Here is a 21425-nt window from a genome sequence, read left to right on the forward strand (position 1 = left end):
ATAAGTAAAGATCAATAGTCTCTAAATCGATTGATGAGTTGATGGAGCAATACGAAAAATTATAAATTACTTGGTAAATTTAAAAAATCTCACTGACCAAAGCAGTGCTATAGTGTGTTGTTTTACTCACAGAAAAGGAAACATACACAAACATACATTTGTTTATGCTGTTAGATAATAAGAAAAACAATTTTTTTTATGGATATGGACCTACTGTCAGAGTTTTGGGTTCATTCTTAATATAATTTTAAAAAATTGCTGCCATAACGTAAGGGTGGAAAATAAAGAGTAATATTTTACCTTTTAAACAAAAAAGTTAATATTCGTACTCTCAACATTCAAATATATAAGTGAATAACATAGCAAGAGGTCATTTTTAGGCAGTACAAAGATGAATTACTTATGAAAACTTTAAAAAGATTGCAATGGTTATTTTGTTAATGGTACGTCTAGCTTCTGTGGTGCAGTGAACTTCTTGGTATTTGGACATGATTATTTGTTTTGTTTATTTATCTATTTCTTGGGTACCCCACATGCATGTAAACACCATGCCATCACAGACCTAATCCGTGTTATTAAATACTAGATCTCCAGTGCTTACCTGGCACCTAGTAGGAGCTCCAGAAATATTTGTTAAATGAATAAATGAAGAAAGCCTCCTTACATATACTAGACACCTTCTTCCAATGGAAAGCTAATACATCTGAGCAAAAGTCTTAAATAAAAGGCATTCATTGTTGTTTTAGAATATAAAGGAGAAAAGGTACTATGTATGCGTGGGTTTTAAAAAATTGTTTAATTAGAATACTGTCTCTTTAAAATGACCCTTGATTTGGGGGAATAGATTGTTATTCCGGTTTTCTTGATAGATTTAATGACAAGACACATAGTAACGAGAAAGGAGGATATGTGTGGATCTGACAAAACCCTCTGTCCTGATGAAATTACCTTTAGGTTCCCTAAAAGAAAACTGCAAAAACCACCTTATGGTGAATGGATGGTTTACCCCCATCTTTTGTCTAAAAATAAGAAATGATAACAGATTTCCCTAGGTTCCATTTAGACCTTGATTTCTATAAAAATAAATAATACATCCATCTTGGAATAACTTTTTATAAATCAAAATAGTATCTCTTAAAACTATTTTATTCTAACGTCATAGCTGGGCTAAAATATTGCTATAAAGTGTTTCAAGTGCCTATATGCTAGTAGAAGGTAGAAAGCTATAGATTAAAAGGATTCATGACCTCAATCAAATTCTCTCCAATATTTACCACCAATAGATTTAGCGGCTTCTGTTATTCACCTATTAGTCTATTCATGTCCCTGCTTCTGAATAAGCCACAATGGGCTGGCCCTGTAAATGATGAAAGCCATGGACACTTGTGAATCAGTCTCTTACCTCCAGAAAGCCATTCTCAACCTTTGGTGGTTCATTGCAAGATACAGGGTGGCATGTGGGTATGGGGCTACTCCACTGTCCCGTGGCTTCACAGGCACTCTTCTTCTCCCCTTTGATGTAGAAGCCCCTGTTGCAGCTATAAGCCACCACGGCTCCAAAACTGTAGTTTGATCCAATCGCATAGCCGTTCATGATGCGGGGTGGCTCTCCGCAGCGCACGGGGATGCACTGGATGGACATGGGGGAAGGACTCCACTGCCCACCTCTCAGACATTCAATCTTTGCTGAGGTGTTCAGTACGAAACCCTCCGTGCATTTGAAGCTCACAACTGAGCCTGCGGCAAATTTTGCTTTGCTCACAGATTCCAAGATGCTGTAGGAAACAGCAGGGGGTTTTTCACAAAAATGAGCTATACAGCGGGGCACGGCCTGACCTTCTGGGGGAACCCACTTGCCCTGGGCATTGCAGAGGAGCTGGGAGTTGTCTGCCAGGCTGTAACCATCTGAACAATAGTAGAATGCAATGTCTCCAAATAACCGATGGGCAGTCTCTGGAGAGGCATGTTCCACACTGGGGGGCTCATCACAGGAGACAGCCAGACACTGCTGGTCACTTCTGCTCCACTTGCCACTGGCCAGGCACTCAATGGTGTCAGGACCGGCAAGGGTGTAGCTATGAGATTAGGGAGAAAGGAACAGTAACTAAGCACATTATTTGAGAAAAGGTGTTTGCATCTTCTTATTCTGCTTTTATTTTTTTAAATCTTTCCACCAACAACTTTACTTTTATCCTTTATCCTTTAAAACAATATTTACTATTTGAATTTGAGCTTATTGATCAAATGACCTTCATTTAAGATATACATCTTGTTATTATTATTAGGGCTTGTTCAGAAAGGGAAGTGGATTTTGCTATTTATAGTACCAAACGTAAAATAGATAGCTAGTGGGAAGCAGCCGCGTAGCACAGGGAGATCAGCTCGGTGCTTTGTGACCACCTAGAGGGGTGAGACGCAAGAGGGAGGGGATATGGGGATGTATGTATATGTATAGCTGATTCACTTTGTTATACAGCAGAAACTAGCACACCATTGTAAAGCAATTATACTCCAATAAAGATGTTAAAAAAAACAAGGAACTCTAAAAACTGTTACACATTTCTTTAAAAATAAAAATGAGGACTAAGCTATGGTCCTGTCTGACTCAATTCAAAGTTGGAACTTTATCTATCTATAGATGATTTCCGTTGCTTATTTTGATCACTAGTCTTTGAAACAAAAGCTCTGATGAACCACAGGTAGCATGCATATAACTCCTAGGTATCCACTTGCTTATAATCAATGAACTTTAAAGGAGGGATTATAATTTCAGCCTCCACTGTTTCCTAAACCCTTAACCGTGTGGTTAGCATTAAAAGCTGTGTCTGCATATGGCTCTGCTATTCAACCAGCACAAAGAAGTTTTGCTTTGTTTATGCACAGGTATTTCCCCATATATGATGATAGATTGATGACTTAGAAAAATCTTAAATTATGCTCAAGTGCTCTCTCAATGAAGCAGAACAAAATATTAGGATACGCAGTATTAGAATAATTACGTTTGAGTCATTCTGATTTTCATTCTCACTTTCGTACTGAAGAGAAAGAGGACAGGGAGTTTGAAAGGACTGTCTAACATCCTATCAGTCCATCGTCTTGATAATAATGAAGCGTAAGGGGACTAAAATAATTTGGCACCAATTGAACCCTGTTTAGAAATATTAATTTCTTCATTTTGCAGATGAGTGAATGCTTGTTCAGACAGGCTAGGAAATCTACTGAGTCACATGGGTGCAAGCAGCAGAGGTAGGATCTGAATTTGGTTTACTGGATTCCAACCCTTCTATCTTTCCCATGATGTTGCTCTCTCTCTTTTTGTTTTTTTAGGAGATGACTCTCCCTTTGTATGTATGTATGTATGTATGTATTTTTAACATCTTTATTGGAGTATAATTGCTTTACAATGGTGTGTTAGTTTCTGCTGTACAACAAAGTGAATCAGCCATATGCATACACATGTCCCCCTATCCCCTCCCTCTGGAGCCTCCCTCCCACCCTCCCTCTCCCACCCTCTAGGTGGTCGCAAAGCACCGAGTTGATCTCCCTGTGCCATGCAGCTGCTTCCCACTCTCTGTTTTACATTTGCTAGTGTATACATGTCAATGCTACTCTCACTTCATCCCAGCTTACCCTTCCCCCTCCCCATGTCCTCAAGTCCGTTCTCTACGTCTGCCTCTTTATTCCTGTCCTGCCCCTAGGTTCATCAGAACCATTTTTGTTTAGATTCCGTATATATGCGTTAGCATACAGCATTTGTTTTTCTTTTTCTGACTTACTTCACTCTGTATGACAGACTCTAGGTCCATCCACCTCACTACAAATAACTCAATTTCGTTCCTTTTTATGGCTGGGTAATATTCCATTGCATATATGTGCCACATCTTCTTTATCCATTCATCTATTGATGGGCATTTAGGATGCTTCCTATAGAGGCTCTTGGTGTTTTATATTTTCATAGCACAATTTACATCCTTTGCACACTTTGAACCATGCATCATTATTTTCATGGGGTCCTTTGATGTTGCTACCGTATTTCATTGGCTGAAGTTTATAGACATCACCTGAGACATCCCTGATTTATTAGGATCCATTGTGCCATCTATAGAGTGCTTCCTTTAGGTAATGGGACTGACTGCTTTGAGGCAGAAGCCTCTGCCTCCAGAATCTTCCTTATTCCTCAAAGCCTCTTGAGGACACAAGAACAGAGTTTTGTAATCTGGCAGCACTTTGTTAGGCCTCTGGCCCCTGATCTGCTGGAAAATCTCCACCAATGACTCTTCCCTAATGGAATATCACAGCAAAAAGCTCTTCTGTAATATAATGGAAGATTACTACTAAATATATGTATTTTGAATAAATGAATTTAAAGAATGCATTTTCAATACTATCCATACTTTCCTAGAACTGACACCATCCCTTTCTTTGACTTAAGAACTTGACTTTTCTTTATGATTCTCAATCAACATTTAGTTCTTCATTAGGCAATTAGGGCATGCTATGTGCTAGAGTCCCTTCCCTAGTGTACAGGGCAATGTCAGTGCATGTACTTTGTGTCCCAGATGAAATAGCTTTTGAGGGGAGTCGTGAAAGAAGCAGGAAAGGAAGAAAAGTAACAGGAGCAAAGAAATAGGAGTGTGATATAGCTGGGGACTTCTGGGGACTTACAAATAGTTAGGAATGGCCTATAAACATCTGGAAAAGGAAGCAGTGGTCACTAGGATCTTGTGTGTTTTTGACAGTTGTGATGGTTAATGGGTGAAGATGTGGCAGGCACAGATTAACTGGAAATGGTTTTTGACAGTTCCTTTGACAAGGATTCTCATAAGATTTTAGCAGAAGAAATGCTTCTAGAACAGAAAGATATTTAAGTGGTTTATTAACTGGATGACCCAAAGAATACTGGTTAATAGAAGTAAGCTAGTTGGGTGTTTCGTATCTTCTGATGTCACAAAACTCTGTCCTTAGCCCATCAGTTTGTAAGCAACACATAACTGTAGGGTGAAGGATAAGGGTTTTAACAGGGCAGTTCAATGTTTCTAATCTTACTAGGTAATATTTAACAAAGATAAAATGGGAGGTCCTGTATATAGAAGAAAAACTGCACAAAGGGAAACCTGGCAGCCAATGTGAAAGACTTTAGTTTCCTCGAATGAGCTGAATGAGTCAATGGTGACATCCTTAAAAGGGTTACTGCATCTTCAGAAACTCATTTATCCAGAAAGAGAAGAAGAGAAATGAAATAAATTGTTATGTTTTAAGCACCACGTGTCAGTCCCTAGACTTGGTGTCTTTATCTCTCTTGCAGTTACATTCTAATTCGCACCTTCAGCTCTGGGTATCACAATTCAAAAAGGGCTATAGACCTATTGGAATAGGCTCAGAGGAGAGTGACTCTGAGAGTGAACAGACTTGGAATCATGTCCATTGATGAGAAAGAGAAAGGCAGGTTTGAGGTTGAGCTGGCGGAAACGTCTGTCTCCCTACGCCTTCACTTCCAAAGCTGCAAGCTTGGCATCTTAACCAGAGTGTGGGATCATTTTTTAGTCATGGAAATGTTATGAAGGGGCTGGGATCCCTTACTGAAACCTCTCAATTAGCTCTAATGATCCATTTGTAGAACCTTGGGGCCAAGCTGTCAATATGTGAATGGCTGGCATTTCAGAGGAGCAGAGGAGTTTACACTGAGTGGCTTCAAAAATGAATAAATAAAGCCAGTGCTTTAGACTAGACGGCACGTTCAGTGAGGATGGGGACAGAGGCTTATCAAAAAGAACTGTCTGCTGAAACAGATATATCAGTTAGTCTTTTAAGATGCTAAAGAAGGATATATTCTCTGAATGCCAAAAAAAGAGGAAGTAATTTGTAGTTATCGCCTAGATAGAAAACTGTAACTGGTCTCTGATCAAACTGCCACACCATTTCATTATGCTAGAAATCTAAATGAGTGTTAAGATTTCTGGAAGACATTTCACCTGCTTATGAAAAAGAATCACTTAAAAATGATGAAGTTTTGTACAGATAAGATACATCCTATATACGTTGGCTACTAAAACAGGAAAAATTGGAATTGGTACAAATCTAAAACATTGAAATATTTAATTTTACTCTGTGTGACCTTTTGTATTCTCATTCAAGAGACATTGGGGACACCCTTGCAGTCTGTTATTAAAAATCAGGCCATATGTATTATAAAACAAGTTGTTTTCCTCCATAATTCCAAGGAAAGTTGTCCCATCGATATGACAGTGATGTCATAGAATGACACATTTTAGGATACACTGGCTGTAATACATTATCATACTTCTGGAATGATAACAAAAAATCCTTTGAAAACGGGCAGAGTAATCTCCAGATGCAATTTTCAGTGATTTGATTCATGGAGTGAACGCCTACTAAGAGGCATGGGCCTGGGAAGCTTTGTGAGAAGGCTCCGCAGTGGGTTATTAGCTCTTCTCTTCTGCGAAAAAGAACCTTAAAAGAGTCTTAAAAGAGCAGCATACTAGATACTTAAAGGGCTGCAATTTAATAAGTGCAATAGAGAGTATAAATCTGTATCAGTAATTAGTTCTGTTTTCAATTGAAAAGGATTACAAAAATGTTATTGTAGTATATTCAGTAATTGCATTTAAAAGTCTATATTTGAGAAGACTCAAAAGGGAAACATTCTATCAGGATGTTAGGATGTCAATGACCCTTCCTTCCTACTGAGTTCCTCACCAAGAGAGTATACATGAGGATGAAAAGGAAAATGGGAAACAAGTGACCATTTTATTAATTGAGGCAAAAAGCTGAAAACCACCAGTGTAATGTTTTGATAAAAGGTGAATTTGGAAGGCCAATTTCAGGGCAGGAGACAGAAATCAGACTTATCCTTTTCTTCTCTGGCATTCCTCTTACTACTCCAGTCCCCTAAAGTCTCTGCTCTTCTATCCGAATCTTGAGAGAGTGTCTTCTTTTCTTAACCCAAGGCAAGGCCCATGCAAAGCACAACACCAATAAGAGAAGATAAAAATACTGAGACCAAAACAAGAATGTGTCTATGTGCACCCAATAAACAGGAGTGGGTAGCTTAAACGGTGTGTAGGTCAGTGGTCTGTGTTAGGCAGCCCCAAGGGAGAAGAGGGAATTGAGAGGGCTAGAGAGGGAAATAGGCCCTAACGTTCTTATCAGGCCAACAGCATCTTAGGAAGTGGAAGGAGACAGCAGGATGCCAAAGCCATTACACAAAAGCCATGACATGAACACAGTGATTCCATCCTGAAATAGAACAGACATAATGCACATTGTTGACCTATGCTAATCAATCCCTTGGTGGGGAGAGAGAGAAAAGGAGTGAAGAGAGAGAAGACAAGCACTGACTTCTGGTTCTGGCTATAATATTGTCTGAACACCCTCCCTATAAAACACTTGATGAAATACAACAGAAATTATTTTAAATGCATAGCTTAGCTGACCAGAAAGGAAATCTCCATGTGCCAGAAATGAAGAGGAAATTAAAAACAGAAAAGTAAGCCTGTGAATGAATGCTATGGTTGCCCTTGGATTGGACAGGAAAGAGGAAATAGAGTAATAGCTGAGTCTCTGGCAAGAATCTATGTCCTAGAAGGATATACACTGAAAGGATATTCACAGGAAAAATTCCACCTAGAGGCCTAGTGAGATGACAAGTGAGATCTTTGTATTTGCTGGGAATCTGGCTGGAAAAACAAAGTCCCGGCTAAGGTAGCAGAACCCAGGACTGCACGTCATGTGGACTTGAGGGTAGGGTTTATACCACTCATTTTGTATGGAAAGCCTTTGAACTGATAAATAAATGTAAAATTAGGTTTTTGGATGGTGATACTCCTGGGGCACCTAGAAGAAAAAATAATCCTTATACTCAGACCATTAAAGGACTGTCACAGATCACACAAGTCCCAAACACTATAAGGACAGAATCTGAAATTACAAAACCCACATGCATGCTTTCCATCATGAATGGATCAGTAGACAGAACAAACAGCAAGATGAGGGCACCAATAAATTGAGATAATAGAAAAAGTGGTCTAAAATCTAAAAAAAAAAAAAAAGGAATAAATATGTTCAAATAATTAAGGACAAAAACCCTTAAAATCCTATTTAAAAAGAAGAGACTATGTAAAAAGAAATAGTTGAAAAATAAACAAAGAGAAATTCTAAAAATAAAACTATAGAAAATAAAAATTCAAAAAAAGGGGACACATTTCAAAAGCAGATTATAGACAGTAGAAAGGAAAATTAGTGAATTGGAAGATATATGTGAGGAAATTATCCAAATGCAACCCAAGTTTTTAAAGAGATGGAAAATGTGACAGGTTAATAACCATGTAAAGTAGAAATAAAAGCTCCAATATTTATCTAATAAAACTTACAGAAATAGAGAAAAGTGAAAGTTAAGAAGAAAGAATATTTAAAGTGAAAACAGCTTATTCCAAAATTGGTGAAAGATACAAATTCTCAGATGTAAGAAGTACAATGAGCCCTGAACAAGATGAATGGCAACTAGTACAACTTTAGTCATACCACAGAGAAACACCAAAACAACGAAGACAAATTAAAAAAATAAATAAAGGGAAAACACATTACTTATAAAGGAACAACAATTCAACCAGTTTCTCAACCTCAGCACTACTGACATTTTGGACCAGACAATTCTTTGTTGTGGGGGTCTGTCCTATGCATTGTAGGATGTTTTAGCAGCATCCCCAGACTCTATTCACTAGTTCCTATAGCACCTTCCCTCAACGGGGACAACCAAAAACGTCTCCAGACATTGTCAAATGTCCCTGGAGGGCAATATTGCCCCTGGTTGAGGGCTACTAACTTAGACTGATGGAATCCTCAATAGAAACACTAGAAGTCATAGGGCAATGGAAATATCTTTCAAAAATGTTTATGGAAGCAAACTATTAATGTAGACTTGTATACCCAGCTAAACTATAATTCAAGAGCATGGGTAAAATACTATTATTTTCAGACAAAGATTGTGTAACATACTGACTCTTGCCAAAAGAAAGATGTAAAGGATGTACTTTAGGACGTAGAAGCATTAAACCCAAAGGAAGGAGTGGGATGGAAAAAGCAATTCATAAAAATGAATGCTTTTTATGAAAGATTCATAAAAATGTTAGTAAATCTAAATAAGCATTGAGTATATTAAAAAAGTGACTAATTTGGAAAGTTGTAAAATAAGAGGGAAGTAAAATGTAGATAGTGATAAGACATTTAAGATGAGAGGGGTGACAGAAACAAATATTTTCTAAGATCTTTGAGTTGTTCAGCAGAAAGGCAAAGAAATTGAGTATGATATCAGAGTAGGAAAAATTTCTTAAATTTGACACATACAAAAAACAAACTCTAAAGGAAACAATTGATAAATATTAAGGACTATCTAGTATAAAGTTAAAAATATGCATGCCTCATGACCCAACAATTCTCAGTTTCGGTGTCTAGGCCAGAGGTATTCTTCCTTCTATGGACTGGGAGATGTGCAAGGATGTTTACTTCAGCACTGCTGTATCATCAAATAAAGTGGAAATAAATTAACCCTCTACCAGCAGGGAAATGGGTAACTTAGAGATTGCTCATTCTGACAAGGAAGCACTATACAGCAGTTAAAATGAATTCTGTTGATTTACACTTATCAACAAAGGCAAAAAACATGACGTTAAACGAAAATCAAGCTTCAAAAGGACACTCAGTATGAAACAACGTACATGAAAATTAAAACATTTAAATCAACAGAATAGTTGTTTATGAGTACATATGTAACACAGAAAAAAATGCACATTTACTTTGAGAAGAGTGAGAAAGTGATGATAATGGCTTCTAGTTATTTTTGTAATATTGTATTTCTTTTATAAAGAGAGATCTACAATAACTATGGCAAAAATTTAACATGTACTTTTATCTCAGCAGTGGATACACAGGTAATTTTAAATAGAGATTAATTTGGTTTTGTGCTCTTTTGTATACTTAAATGTTTCGTTAGGCATTTGTCCAGAGAAAAGGAATAAGACAGAGCTCTCCAGGCTGGCCACCCTCATAACACTCTAAGACTAAGTGTATGTAAAGGGGCAAAGTGTTCTTCCTCTCACCAAAATTTTTACTTTCAGAAAAATGAAACTATCTCCTAATACCTACTGATATTTTTCTTTTAGGAAAAAAACATGAATGGTAGTGCTTTGTGACCATGTGTACTTTCTATTAATTTGATTAACTACTTAAGATAGTTTCCCCTATATTATAAAAACGTCATCACTTTACATAACGATGACACAGAGAATATTAATAAAGCCATATTTATATAGTACCTTCAGGCACATATAAAGCACTTTTATAAAAATGGCCTCATACCCTTTAACAGCTATATGACTGAGACGACAGATTTGGTTTCCATCTTTTCAATGAGAAGAAAGCTCCCACAGAGTGTCTATTTGCTTAGAGCAGAAGGGATCTGTACGATAACGTGGCCCAACACCTTTATGTTTTAACTATAAGGTGGGAATAATATATCTTCTTCAAAATCCCCCTCTTTGTTGAAGGGAGCACATGAGATAATTCACAGGAATGTCCTTTGAAGAAGTAAAACCCTCTATGAATGCAGGGATTTGTTGTGATTTTCATTATTGTCTTTATTGCTTCTTTTAACAAACCCTTTTTGTATAATATGTAGACTTAACATTAGGCAGATATAGAACTCTTCTTATGATATAAGTGAATGATTTATAGAGAAAAAAAGAAAAATGGGAATTTTTATAAGAGCATGATCTTTAAAAGTATATGCAAAGACAAAATTCTAGTAGGAGATATAGTAAAGTATCATTTATCTTTGGGCAATTTTAAAAAATACATTTTTATTTTCTAGTTTTATATGGTGATAATACATTACTTCTTAATCAGAAAAAAACCCCAGAAGTTGTCAATATCTAGTTATTATTTGGAACATTTATATCGATAAGGTTTCACAAACATTTAAATGACTAATCTTAAATAGTACTATGTAGTTCATTACGAAGCAATTTTTAAATGAGTCAATCCACAGGGGAGAGATGGGGCCATCAAAAGCTAATTCCTACAAACTGATACAACATTGTAAAGCAACTATACTTCAACAAAATAAATTTTAAAAAGCTAATTCTTACACTGACATTTTTTTTTTTTTTCTTTTTGCAGTATGCGGGCCTCTCACTGTTGTGGCCTCTCCCGTTGCGGAGCACAGGCTCCGGACGCGCAGGCCCAGCGGCCATGGCTCACGGGCCCAGCTGCTCCGCCGCATGTGGGATCCTCCCAGACCGGGGCACGAACCCGTATCCCCTGCATCGGCAGGCGGACTCTCAACCACTGCGCCACCAGGGAGGCCCTACACTGACATTTTAATATTCAAGATTTCTTTTCTCACGTAAGAAGGTGTTAAGATCCGGGATTTCTGTCAGTTATTCACGTGAATATTTGACTCTCAAGAGCTTTTTGCAAGAAAATATTGTTGCCACCTGCTGGTGGCCTGTATTAGCGGAACGGTCTTCTATCTAGGTGAAAACAACTTCAACTTTCATGTTACTTTCATGAAACTGTGTCCTCTCTTCTGTCCTAACATCGTAATAGTGGCACAGCTTGTTGAGTTATTATTTTCTGGCTAGTCCATGCAGTATATCATTTTACTCCTCACAATATCCATAAGGAGTATCAACCTTTAATGACTCAGAGAGGCAGAGAGAGGTTATACCATTTTCCCCGGCCTGCACAGTGAGTGAATGATAGAGCTGAGACACAAATCCAGAAAATGGCAGCCCCTCGTTCCAACTGTATGAAAAGCATCTGTGGTAAATCTGGAGTGTGAAAGTTATAAACTATTACTGGTGAAAACATTTATTGAGGAAGCACGGGAAAAAATGAGCAATGAAATGCCAGTCAGATGATCTGGGATTTAATCACCCCTCTATTCTTCACTGCCTGCCTGAGACCCTAAGCAGATCACCATCCCAGAGGGAGCCTCTCCTTTCTCTGTGTCTTACACGGTTTTTGTGAGGATAAAATGACACAGTGAGTATGAAAGCACTTTGTAATCTGTTCCTGTTATTTTACATTTTATCTCTGAATTAAATGAGATCACTAAAAATTTAAAAATCTGAACTTTTTGATATTTTTTTCATGCAGATGTAGCATCTTTACGTTGTGACCTACGTCTTGCGTTTCGTTTGGCAGAGGATAAGTACACAAATGCCTATTTAAATATGCTGTTTTCATCTTTAATTATAGAGATATTTTCCAGTGCATTGCCCAATGTCCATTATGCAAGGCCTAATTTGATAAATTACTCTAATTCCAGGAAAACATTGTTTCCACAGGAGAATATGCTCCCTTTCTGTTTTAAGAAAAGAACATAAAGCTCTCTTTGGCTTTGGCTGCCAGGTAATTTCGTTTAGTATTCAGTGGAGCCCATGTGCGGTTGGGCCCATCCTCTCCCAAAATTTCTTTCCTTCATTGGGTTTACTCACCCTTCTTTGCAAGTGTAAGTGACAGTGTTCCCAAAAGTGAAGTTACTCCCGGTGGTGACAGCATCTTTGATGGCCGGTGGCTCTCCACAGAAGACGAGATGGCAGGTAGGTGGCGCTCTGTCCCAGCTGCCTGAGGCCGAACATTCGATGACCAAAGGGCCCTGCAAGCTACAGGAAAGAATGGTGCCACCTCTTTTGTTGACTATTTACTTATTGCTCTGGAGGTGAACTAGGAAGGACTTAGGAGAGAATAGGGGACACTTGAGGAATTTTAATACATAAAAATAGTTTCTTCCCATTTTATTGCTTTATATAAAAACAAGGGAAATCTGGGACTTCCCTGGCAGTCCAGTGGTTAAGACACTGCGCTTCCACTGCAGGGGGCACAGGTTCAATCCCTGGTTGGGGAACTAAGATCCCACATGGCGTGTGGCAATGAATCAGTCAATCAATCACTTTTTTTTTTTTTAAAAAAGGGAAATCTCAGCTGGCTATAGATTCATTTAAAACTATGAGTAGGCTAGGGCTTCCCTGATGGTGCAGTGGTTGAGAATCTGCCTGCCAGTGCAGGGGACACAGGTTCGAGCCCTGGTCTGGGAAGATCCCACATGCCGCGGAGCAACTAAGCCCGTGAGCCACAACTACTGAGCCTGCGCGTCTGGAGCCTGTGCTCCGCAACAAGAGAGGCCACGACAGTGAGAGGCCTGTGCACCGCGATGAGGAGTGGCCTCTGCTCTCCGCAACTAGAGAAAGCCCTCGCACAGAAACCAAGACCCACCACAGCCAAAAAAAAAAAAAAAAAAAACTATGAGTAGGCTAAAACAACATAACTGGGGTGCAAAATAAAATGGTTCAATGTGCTCATTGGTGGTGCTGTGATTAGCAGATTACTTGGATGAGAAGGGGTAACATGCTGGTTAGGATCCAATGATAAGGAAGACAGACACCCAGGAAGTCAGGGTAACTGAGGTCAGAGGGAACTGCCCTTGCCATTAGCCTGGGCATCTGGACAGTGTTGCTCATCACTCTGACCTCTGGTCTTCCTTTGAATTTAAAAACCTCGCAGGCCTACGGCATGGCTCGTCCACCTTCACTTGCCAACCAGCTTCTGATTGTACAACTCACTCCATTTTCTGTTCACTTGATCTGTTTCATGTCAGATCCTGTTGGCCAAGTTTTTGATCACAGCCCTACTCTTTATTGTCCCTTCTTTTTGTTTTGTTTTGTTTTTATTTATTTTACTTTTGGCTGTGTTGGGTCTTTGTTGCTGTGTGCGGGCTTTCTCTAGTTGCAGCGAGCGGGGGCTACTCTATGTTACAGTGCGTGGGCTTCTCATTGCGGTGGCTTCTCTTGTTGCAGAGCACGGGCTCTAGGTGCGTGGGCATCCATAGTTGTGGCTCACAGGCTCAGTAGTTGTGGTGCACAGGCTTAGTTGCCCTGCGGCATGTGGGATCTTCCCAGACCAGGGCTTGAACCTGTGTCCCCTGCATCGGCAGGCGGATTCTTAATCACTGCGCCACCAGGATAGCCCCCTTTTTTTTTTTAAAGATTTTTTTGATGTGGACCATTTTAAAAATCTTTATTGAATTTGTTACAATATTAACAAATTCCTTAGTTCCTTGACCAGGGATTGAACCCGCACCCGCGGCACTGGAAGGTGAAGTCTTAACTACAGGACCACCAGAGATATTGTCCCTTCTTTTTGAACACACACACACACACCCCATTAATCAAATTAACCTCTTAACAGTATTAAAGACCCTGGTCCTTATCTTGACATGATTTTTACGACATCCTATGCAATATCTCGTTTGCCAAAATATCCATCACTAAAGCATCTTATTAGGTGCTGTGTTATGCTTCATAAACATTTTTTGCTTTCCTGTTTAATGTCTGAATGTTTATAACATTGAATTAGAGGTCCCAGAGTCAAAATTAGATGGAATATTTCCCTGGGCATTTACTATAGGCTGAGCCTCAAGAAGCACACACATTTGAGAATACCTTTTACATTTAAAAACTTGTATTTCAAGCCAGCCAGTCACATGCAAGTGAAACCCACTGAGTAAATAATGAGGGACAGGGTATTGTAGGAAGCTTGGCTGGTGTCTAGGACTGTACCTGTATCCATTCTCACACGAATACGATGCAGTAGAAAGATAGGTAAGCCCACTCAAAATATATTTCCCATTATTTATGTCTTCGGGGCTGGAACACTTGACCAGTTCACACAAGGGAGGAGAATGACTCCAAGAACCGCTAGCAAGACAGGATGATTCTTTCTCACCCTCCAGAGTATATCCTTTATTACACCTAATGAAGATAAAAGAAAATAGACAGAATAGAATGCCTTATTTTGCATAAGCTTATCTGTGCCAAAACTTCCAAAAAGATCAAGAATTTACACATATTGTTGGAGCACTTTTTTTTTCCTACTGAAATAATGCTTTGAAAAAATTTTTTCAAAATTTTGAATACTATGAATCTTGCTCACAGGGATCCTGCTGGGTGATAAATAGAAGGACGGATTTAGGATTTGGCTTGTCTCCAGTTTGTGTCATGGATTAGTAGCTGCAAACAGAAAATTCTTTTTTTAGAATTTATTTTATTGTAGTTGATTTACAATGTTGTGTCAATTTCTGCTGCACAGCACCGTGATTCAGTTATACATATGTATATACATACCCTTTTTCATATTCTTTTCCATCATGGTTTATCATAGGATATTGAATATAGATCTCTGTGCTATACAGTAGGACCTTGTTGTTTATCCATTCTCTATATAATAGTTTGCATCTACTATCCCAAACTCCCAATCCTTCCCTCCCCCACCCGCCTTCCCCTTGGCAACCACAAGTCTGTTTTCTATGTCTGTGAGTCTGTTTCTGGCAAACAGAAAATTCTTGGTTTGAGAGTGGTCCTGTCTAGAATGAGTCCTTAGGATGCCATGGAAGAAGGCCCTGCAAGCTAATGAATATTTTTGGCTATAAGCTGGAGCTCTGGATCCAAACCCAAACATGTGATTCAATTAATTCCGTATTAATTTGAAAACATCCTCTGGGATTACTCTTTGTCTTTTCTTCCAGTATTCTATCACTACCAGCATGTCATCAACAAACTCTACAATGTAGTGTTAATCTTAGAAACTCACCTATATATTACTTTACTGCCATAGGTATATGCTGATCCATCAATGCCACCATTTTCTGGGATAGCTGGTGCACCACAGGAAACGGCTTAAGGGAGGAAAACCAAAAGGCATTGCTTTTCTTAGCCAGTATGTGTAAAAATCTCTAAAAGCTCAAGGGCAGCTCTAGGTTTTTGGTCACATTTAAATAAAAGCCCAATACTGGGCTTTAAATACAAAGAATACTGAGACAACATAACACTTGGCATTTCTCCACCTTGAATTTCTAGAATTGCCAAACACCATAAACATGGGGGAATTTACTCAACATACGTTCACAATATGGTATTAGATGACTCCATTCTCCAGACTCCAAACATGTTATTTTGGCTACTCCCATCAGCTGGTGTCCTTCATCACATGAAAATGTGACTTCAGCACCCACAGTATAAATCTCCCCGGAAGAGTGGCCATTTTCTGGATTTCCTGGAGCCTTGCATTTTATAGGTTCTTGAAAGAGAGAAACAGTTTTTGTGGGTCAATAGGCGGCTTTCACACAACCATGCAATGTCTCATAGTAAAAGAATTCCACTACAGTTAAGGTACCAGTTAAAACCTGAGGAGAAAAAAAAGCTTTTGAAGGGAAAGGCATGAAGTCCAGGGACACACTAGCTGATTAGACCAGAACATACATTTAATAGGCATTTTAAAAACAGTATTTTGAAACAGCAATGTATAAGAAAAAGAAACTAAATTTATCAGCCCCAAAAGGAAGCTGTTTATCGAGGAAGTAGTGGTGGTGCCTGGGCATGGCTCATAAGGGCTTCAGCTCTTCTTCCTTCTCCCAACCTCATACCCACTTTTTAAGAGCAAGGGACCTTCTCTCAAGCTGATGTGAAGGCTGTCCCAAAGCACATTTAGGAGAAGTTCCCAGCCGCCCCTTCCAAACAGCCTACAGATCCTAAGCCTCCTATGTGTAGATCTGGGGTCAGTCACTACTTCTAGGAAAGGAAAAAAGTTAAAGGGAGATTTAAGGCTAGAGCTGAACAACAGGATTGAATAAATACTTAAATTCTCAAAAAGGGAAGATACACTGATTTAATCTTTCTGAAGATCCTTTTGGCTTATAAGCCAAGGACCTTAACTGAAACCCTTGCAAAAAGTAAAAGCAATTATAAGATTGATTTTGAGAATTCCTCTTTAATTTCTGTCTAATTGTTTTCTGGTAGTTGCTTTCTCATAACTAATATAGAAAGATATATATGGGTTATCACAAAACATAGAGATGTGTAAGGCAGGATTGTCTATGTTTTTTCAATGATATAATTCTGTGTGCCTGAGGCAGAGGAAAGATCCTGAAGGTGAAGAGGTGATGAAGCATCCTATTTGCTCTGAGGCAGTAGAGGCCATAGCTTATATGTCTAAATCCACTCTATTATTCTTCTACTATGTAGGTATTGCTTCAACAGTCTGGTGATAAAGTTGGCTCTCAGTTTTGTTTTTCAGAAGTTGGGAAGTTAGCAAAAGCACAATGCTAGTTTAAAGCACCTTTAATTGTTATGTATCATTAAAAAAATTTTTTTATTGAAGTATAGTTGATTTACAATGCTGTGTTAGTTTTAGACATACAGCAAAGTGATTCACTTATATATATATATATATATATATATATATATATTCTTTTTCAGATTCTTTTCCATTATAGGTTATTACAAGATATTGAATATAGTTCCCTGTGCTGTACAGTAGGTCCTTGTTACTTATCTATTTTATATACAGCAGTGTGTATCTGTTAATCCCAAACTCCCAATTTATCCCTCCCCCTGCTTTCCCCTTTGGTAACCATAAGTTTGTTTTCTATGTCTGTGAGTCTATTTCTGTTTTGTAAATAAGCTCATTTGTAACATTTTTTTAGATTCCACATGTAAGTAATATCATATAATATTTGTCTTTCTCTGCTTATGTATCCTTTTAAAGGTGGTTTTACTTTTCCATCTCCCCTTTGAAGTTAAAAATTTGTCTTACTATACATTTACAATATATACTTGAATTAAAAAATTGAAATAGACTTCCCAATTACACATAGCCTAGTTACCTGCACAGTTTTTACCATCTCCTGTGTAGGGTGGGATACATGAGCAGATGTACGATCCATTTGTATTCAGGCAGGAAGCGTGCTCACTACAATCTGACCCAACTGCACATTCATCAACATCTAAAATGAAGACAGTTTACAGATAGTAAAGTTCATGGATTTGTCTTATGTAGCAAACATTTGTTTTCACTTTTAAATAATTACATATCATTTAATGCTTCACACTATACATTGATACATATTGTTATGAAATTTAGATACGATAGTCATAATCACACGGCAGATCTACAATAAAAGCTATTATTTCCCCAGTTTACAGGTGAATAAGTAGAAGAACAGAAATAAATATTCTTAATATTGAGCCTGGTAAAAATTTAAAACATGTTTGGCACGTCTATGGATAGCTGCTTTGTCACTATGGCTTGCCCAGAGCTCACAAGGATGAGATGAAATTAACAAAGGCATGCCATAAAAGCCTCAGGAATTTGGGATAATTGTCTCCCACAGAGTTAGAGTAAATGCACACAGTAATTAAATGCATGCAGTAATTAAATGCACACAGTAATTGCCAAGATTTATCTCACCAAGACACGATGGTGAAATGCCATTCCAGCTCCCATTATCCGTACAGAACATCCTTGAATCACCCAACAAATAGTAGCCATTGTTGCACTGGTAGGTCACTGTGCTGCCAGCATGGAAGTCCTCGGCTGAATAAAAGCCATTCTCCAAAGGGGGTGGCACACCACAGCTAATGCCTGTAATGTGACAACTACATTAGGAGCAACATACTCAGTGAACATTTTACTTATATTTATTTATTTATTTATTATAAAATTATTTATTTATTTTATTTTTGGCTGCACTGGGTCTTCATTGCTGCACGCGGGCTTTCTCTAGTTGAGGCGAGCGGGGGCTACTCTTCGTTGCGGCGAGCAGGCTTCTCGTTGCGGTGGCTTCTCTTGTTGCGGAGCACAGGCTCTAGGCGTGCAGGCTCAGTAGTTGTGGCATGTGGCCTCAGTAGTTGTGGCGCGAGGGCTTAGTTGTGCCGCGGCATGTGGGATCTTCCCGGACCAGGGCTCAAACCCGTGTCCCCTGCCCTGGCAGGCGGATTCTCAACCACTGCGCCACCAGGGAAGTCCCATTTTACTTATATTAAACTTGTAGTTAAGCATGAACTTTTCACTGCACACAAACATTAGACTGAGAACGCTTAGGAGTGGTGACAGGCTACAGCCATACCTGTGCCCAGAGCGTCTGGCTCACAGTAGGCATGCAATTCATTCATTTTAAAAAGTATTTATGGAGAGCCTGCTACCTGCTACACACTGTCCTGATGCTGAGGTTGCAGTAATGAACCAAACAGACAAAACCCCTGCCTTATAAAGTGTACTATCTAGTCAGAGAAGAGACACGAGAAACAGATACATATATGACACATCAGGTGGAAAAAGATGCACTGGAGGAACTTCTCTGATCACCCTATCTACTACAGCAGTGCTGCTTCCACTCAACCCTCTCACTTTATATCTCCCTACCCTGCTTTAGTTTTCTTCAGAGCCTTTACTTCTGGCCCTTGCTGTTCTTATTTACTATAAATAAATAATATTATATTTACTTGTTACTTTCTGCCTCTCCTACTACAATGTAAACTCCGAAAGAAGAGAGACTTTTTTCCCCAACTGCTGCATCTCCAGAACTTAGCTCAGTGTCTAGCACACACTCACACTAGGTACTTTCAAAATTGCTGAATAAATGAATAACTGGGTGTATCCAACTTAAGAGATCTATTCCTGTTTTCCCACCCAGCAGTGACCCATCTCCCTTTGGGCTCCGGCCCTCACACCTGTCTTTCCCTCCATCCAGTTCCTTGGGTCACCTGGGTGCCTTCACAGGTGGTGGGCTCTTTGGATCCTCATCTCCCACCTCCCTCATGGTGCCCAGTGCACTTCATTACACAAGGGACGTATTCAATGAATATCTGCTATATTGGCTACTATGCATATGCAGTGTTTCACTTTTATCTAGCATTCCTGAAAAGTGTCCTTAGGGTTCCAGCATTTTTCAAGAGCTACTGAAACGCCTTCAATGAAGGCAGCTCACGTTCACAGAGAGGCAGTGGCTGTGTCCACTGTCCTTGATTCAGGCAGTACTGCACGGGGTTCCCGACCATCTGGAAGCCTGGATCACAGAACAGACTGATTCTGGAGCCTGGCTTTACGTCTCCTGATGCAGTTCGCAGATGAGGTACTGATCCTTCTAAAGGTGGGCAATCTGAGGGCAGAGAATGCAGGTTCAGAGCTTGTCAGTAACACAGTGGCGGCACCACCAGGTTAGGGGTTTCAAATCATATGTTGTACCAGCGTTTGAGCGCCACTCTATTGATATTAAAACAAGACGACATGTAACCAGATCATGGCAGGCAAAATTTCTGGAAAAAAAACTATTGGAGTCAACAAACAACTTTCCCTCTTCCAGCAGAAGTCTGCTGAATATTTTTTAAGGAAAAAATAGTATTTTAGAATTAATCAAATGTTCTTATGAGTTATCAAAAAACACGAATTCTAGGATACCTTCAGAAACTTGTTTAAATACACTGAATTTTAGGAGGCATTTTTGATCATTCAGAGTTTGACTATTCAGTACGTGGATCATTACGTCCATTTCTTTTCTCTCTGTGCCACCTGCCCCTAGATGACAGCTAGGAAGTACAGAGCCAAGAGAGTACCCCATCTCAAACAGGAGGATGGGACTTCGGGGGGCATTTAAAAAATTAACTATATCCCTCCTCTCATCCTATTTTCCTTATCTTATTTTACCTTTGTTTAAGTTTCCTGCACAATTATTTTGTACCCTGTTACTCAGAATGTATTTAACTATTAAAAAATAATAGATCCTTCGGATGAAGGCAGGGTAAAATGAATTACTAGGTAAACAATAAACTGACAGACATATACTATTTGACCAATAGAGAATCAAATGTCTCCTTTTGCTAGAAAATCCCAGAGTAGTCAAGAGACAGCAGTCTATGGAAGAAGGAGACTAACCAGAACAGAATAAGCTCTTGGAATCGATCTTCACTCTCCCCACAATTCCTGACAGGAAATCAGGCCAGGCTAGCACATTCCCTTTACTGAGTTCCTCTGGGCATGAGGAAGCCAGCGATTTCACCTGAAAGTTTAAAAACACATCTTTAGATAAACCTCACTTTTTTCAGGAAGACAGAGTTATTATATCTCCTACTGAAAACCTTCACAGAAGTGTGGAGAGCAGTGGTGGGAAGCAGACTTTTGGATGTAGAGTGTGAATTCAGGGGCAAAGGAAAATTCTCTTCCTTCCCTCTCTCTGCTCCACCCCCATCATTCCTTTTCCCAAATATTTCATTGTAACTGGAATTCTGAAATTCTACCTATAGAATTCCTTGTCTAAAACTTTGCAGTGTGTTCAGGTGTTATAGGGGCTCTCCCTTTCCAGTCTCCTGTCTTCTGTCTCTCATCTGGAGTTGAGAAAGCTGAGGTTTAGGCAAGTTCTGCCACTATAATGATAAGAGCAAACATGTGCCAGTGTCTCAATCTTACATGCAGGATTTCGTTCCATCCTGCCAAAACTCCACTATGCAGTTCTATTTGCTTATCTTTCATAGATTAGAAAACTGAAGCTTACAGAGATGGGGTAACACGTTCAAAAT

General features: G+C 39.0%; 1 protein-coding gene across 1 annotated transcript in view; it reads right to left on the reverse strand.

Moving 5' to 3' along the window:
- Nucleotides 1-21425, reverse strand: part of SVEP1 (sushi, von Willebrand factor type A, EGF and pentraxin domain containing 1) — a gene marked incomplete at its 5' end in the record, with an annotated part of 185989 nt that overhangs the window by 36350 nt on the left and 128214 nt on the right. Inside the window, 9 exons of the mRNA XM_081236611.1 lie at nucleotides 1403-2075; nucleotides 12516-12683; nucleotides 14637-14828; nucleotides 15667-15751; nucleotides 15976-16152; nucleotides 17738-17857; nucleotides 18322-18495; nucleotides 19841-20011; nucleotides 20785-20908. Of these exons, the coding sequence (XP_081092737.1) occupies nucleotides 1403-2075; nucleotides 12516-12683; nucleotides 14637-14828; nucleotides 15667-15751; nucleotides 15976-16152; nucleotides 17738-17857; nucleotides 18322-18495; nucleotides 19841-20011; nucleotides 20785-20908 (1884 nt within the window). The remainder of the gene's footprint in view (nucleotides 1-1402; nucleotides 2076-12515; nucleotides 12684-14636; nucleotides 14829-15666; nucleotides 15752-15975; nucleotides 16153-17737; nucleotides 17858-18321; nucleotides 18496-19840; nucleotides 20012-20784; nucleotides 20909-21425) is intronic.

The sequence above is a fragment of the Mesoplodon bidens genome (genome assembly GCF_964165515.1).
Source record: "Mesoplodon bidens genome assembly, chromosome: 6".
NCBI lineage: Eukaryota > Metazoa > Chordata > Mammalia > Artiodactyla > Ziphiidae > Mesoplodon > Mesoplodon bidens.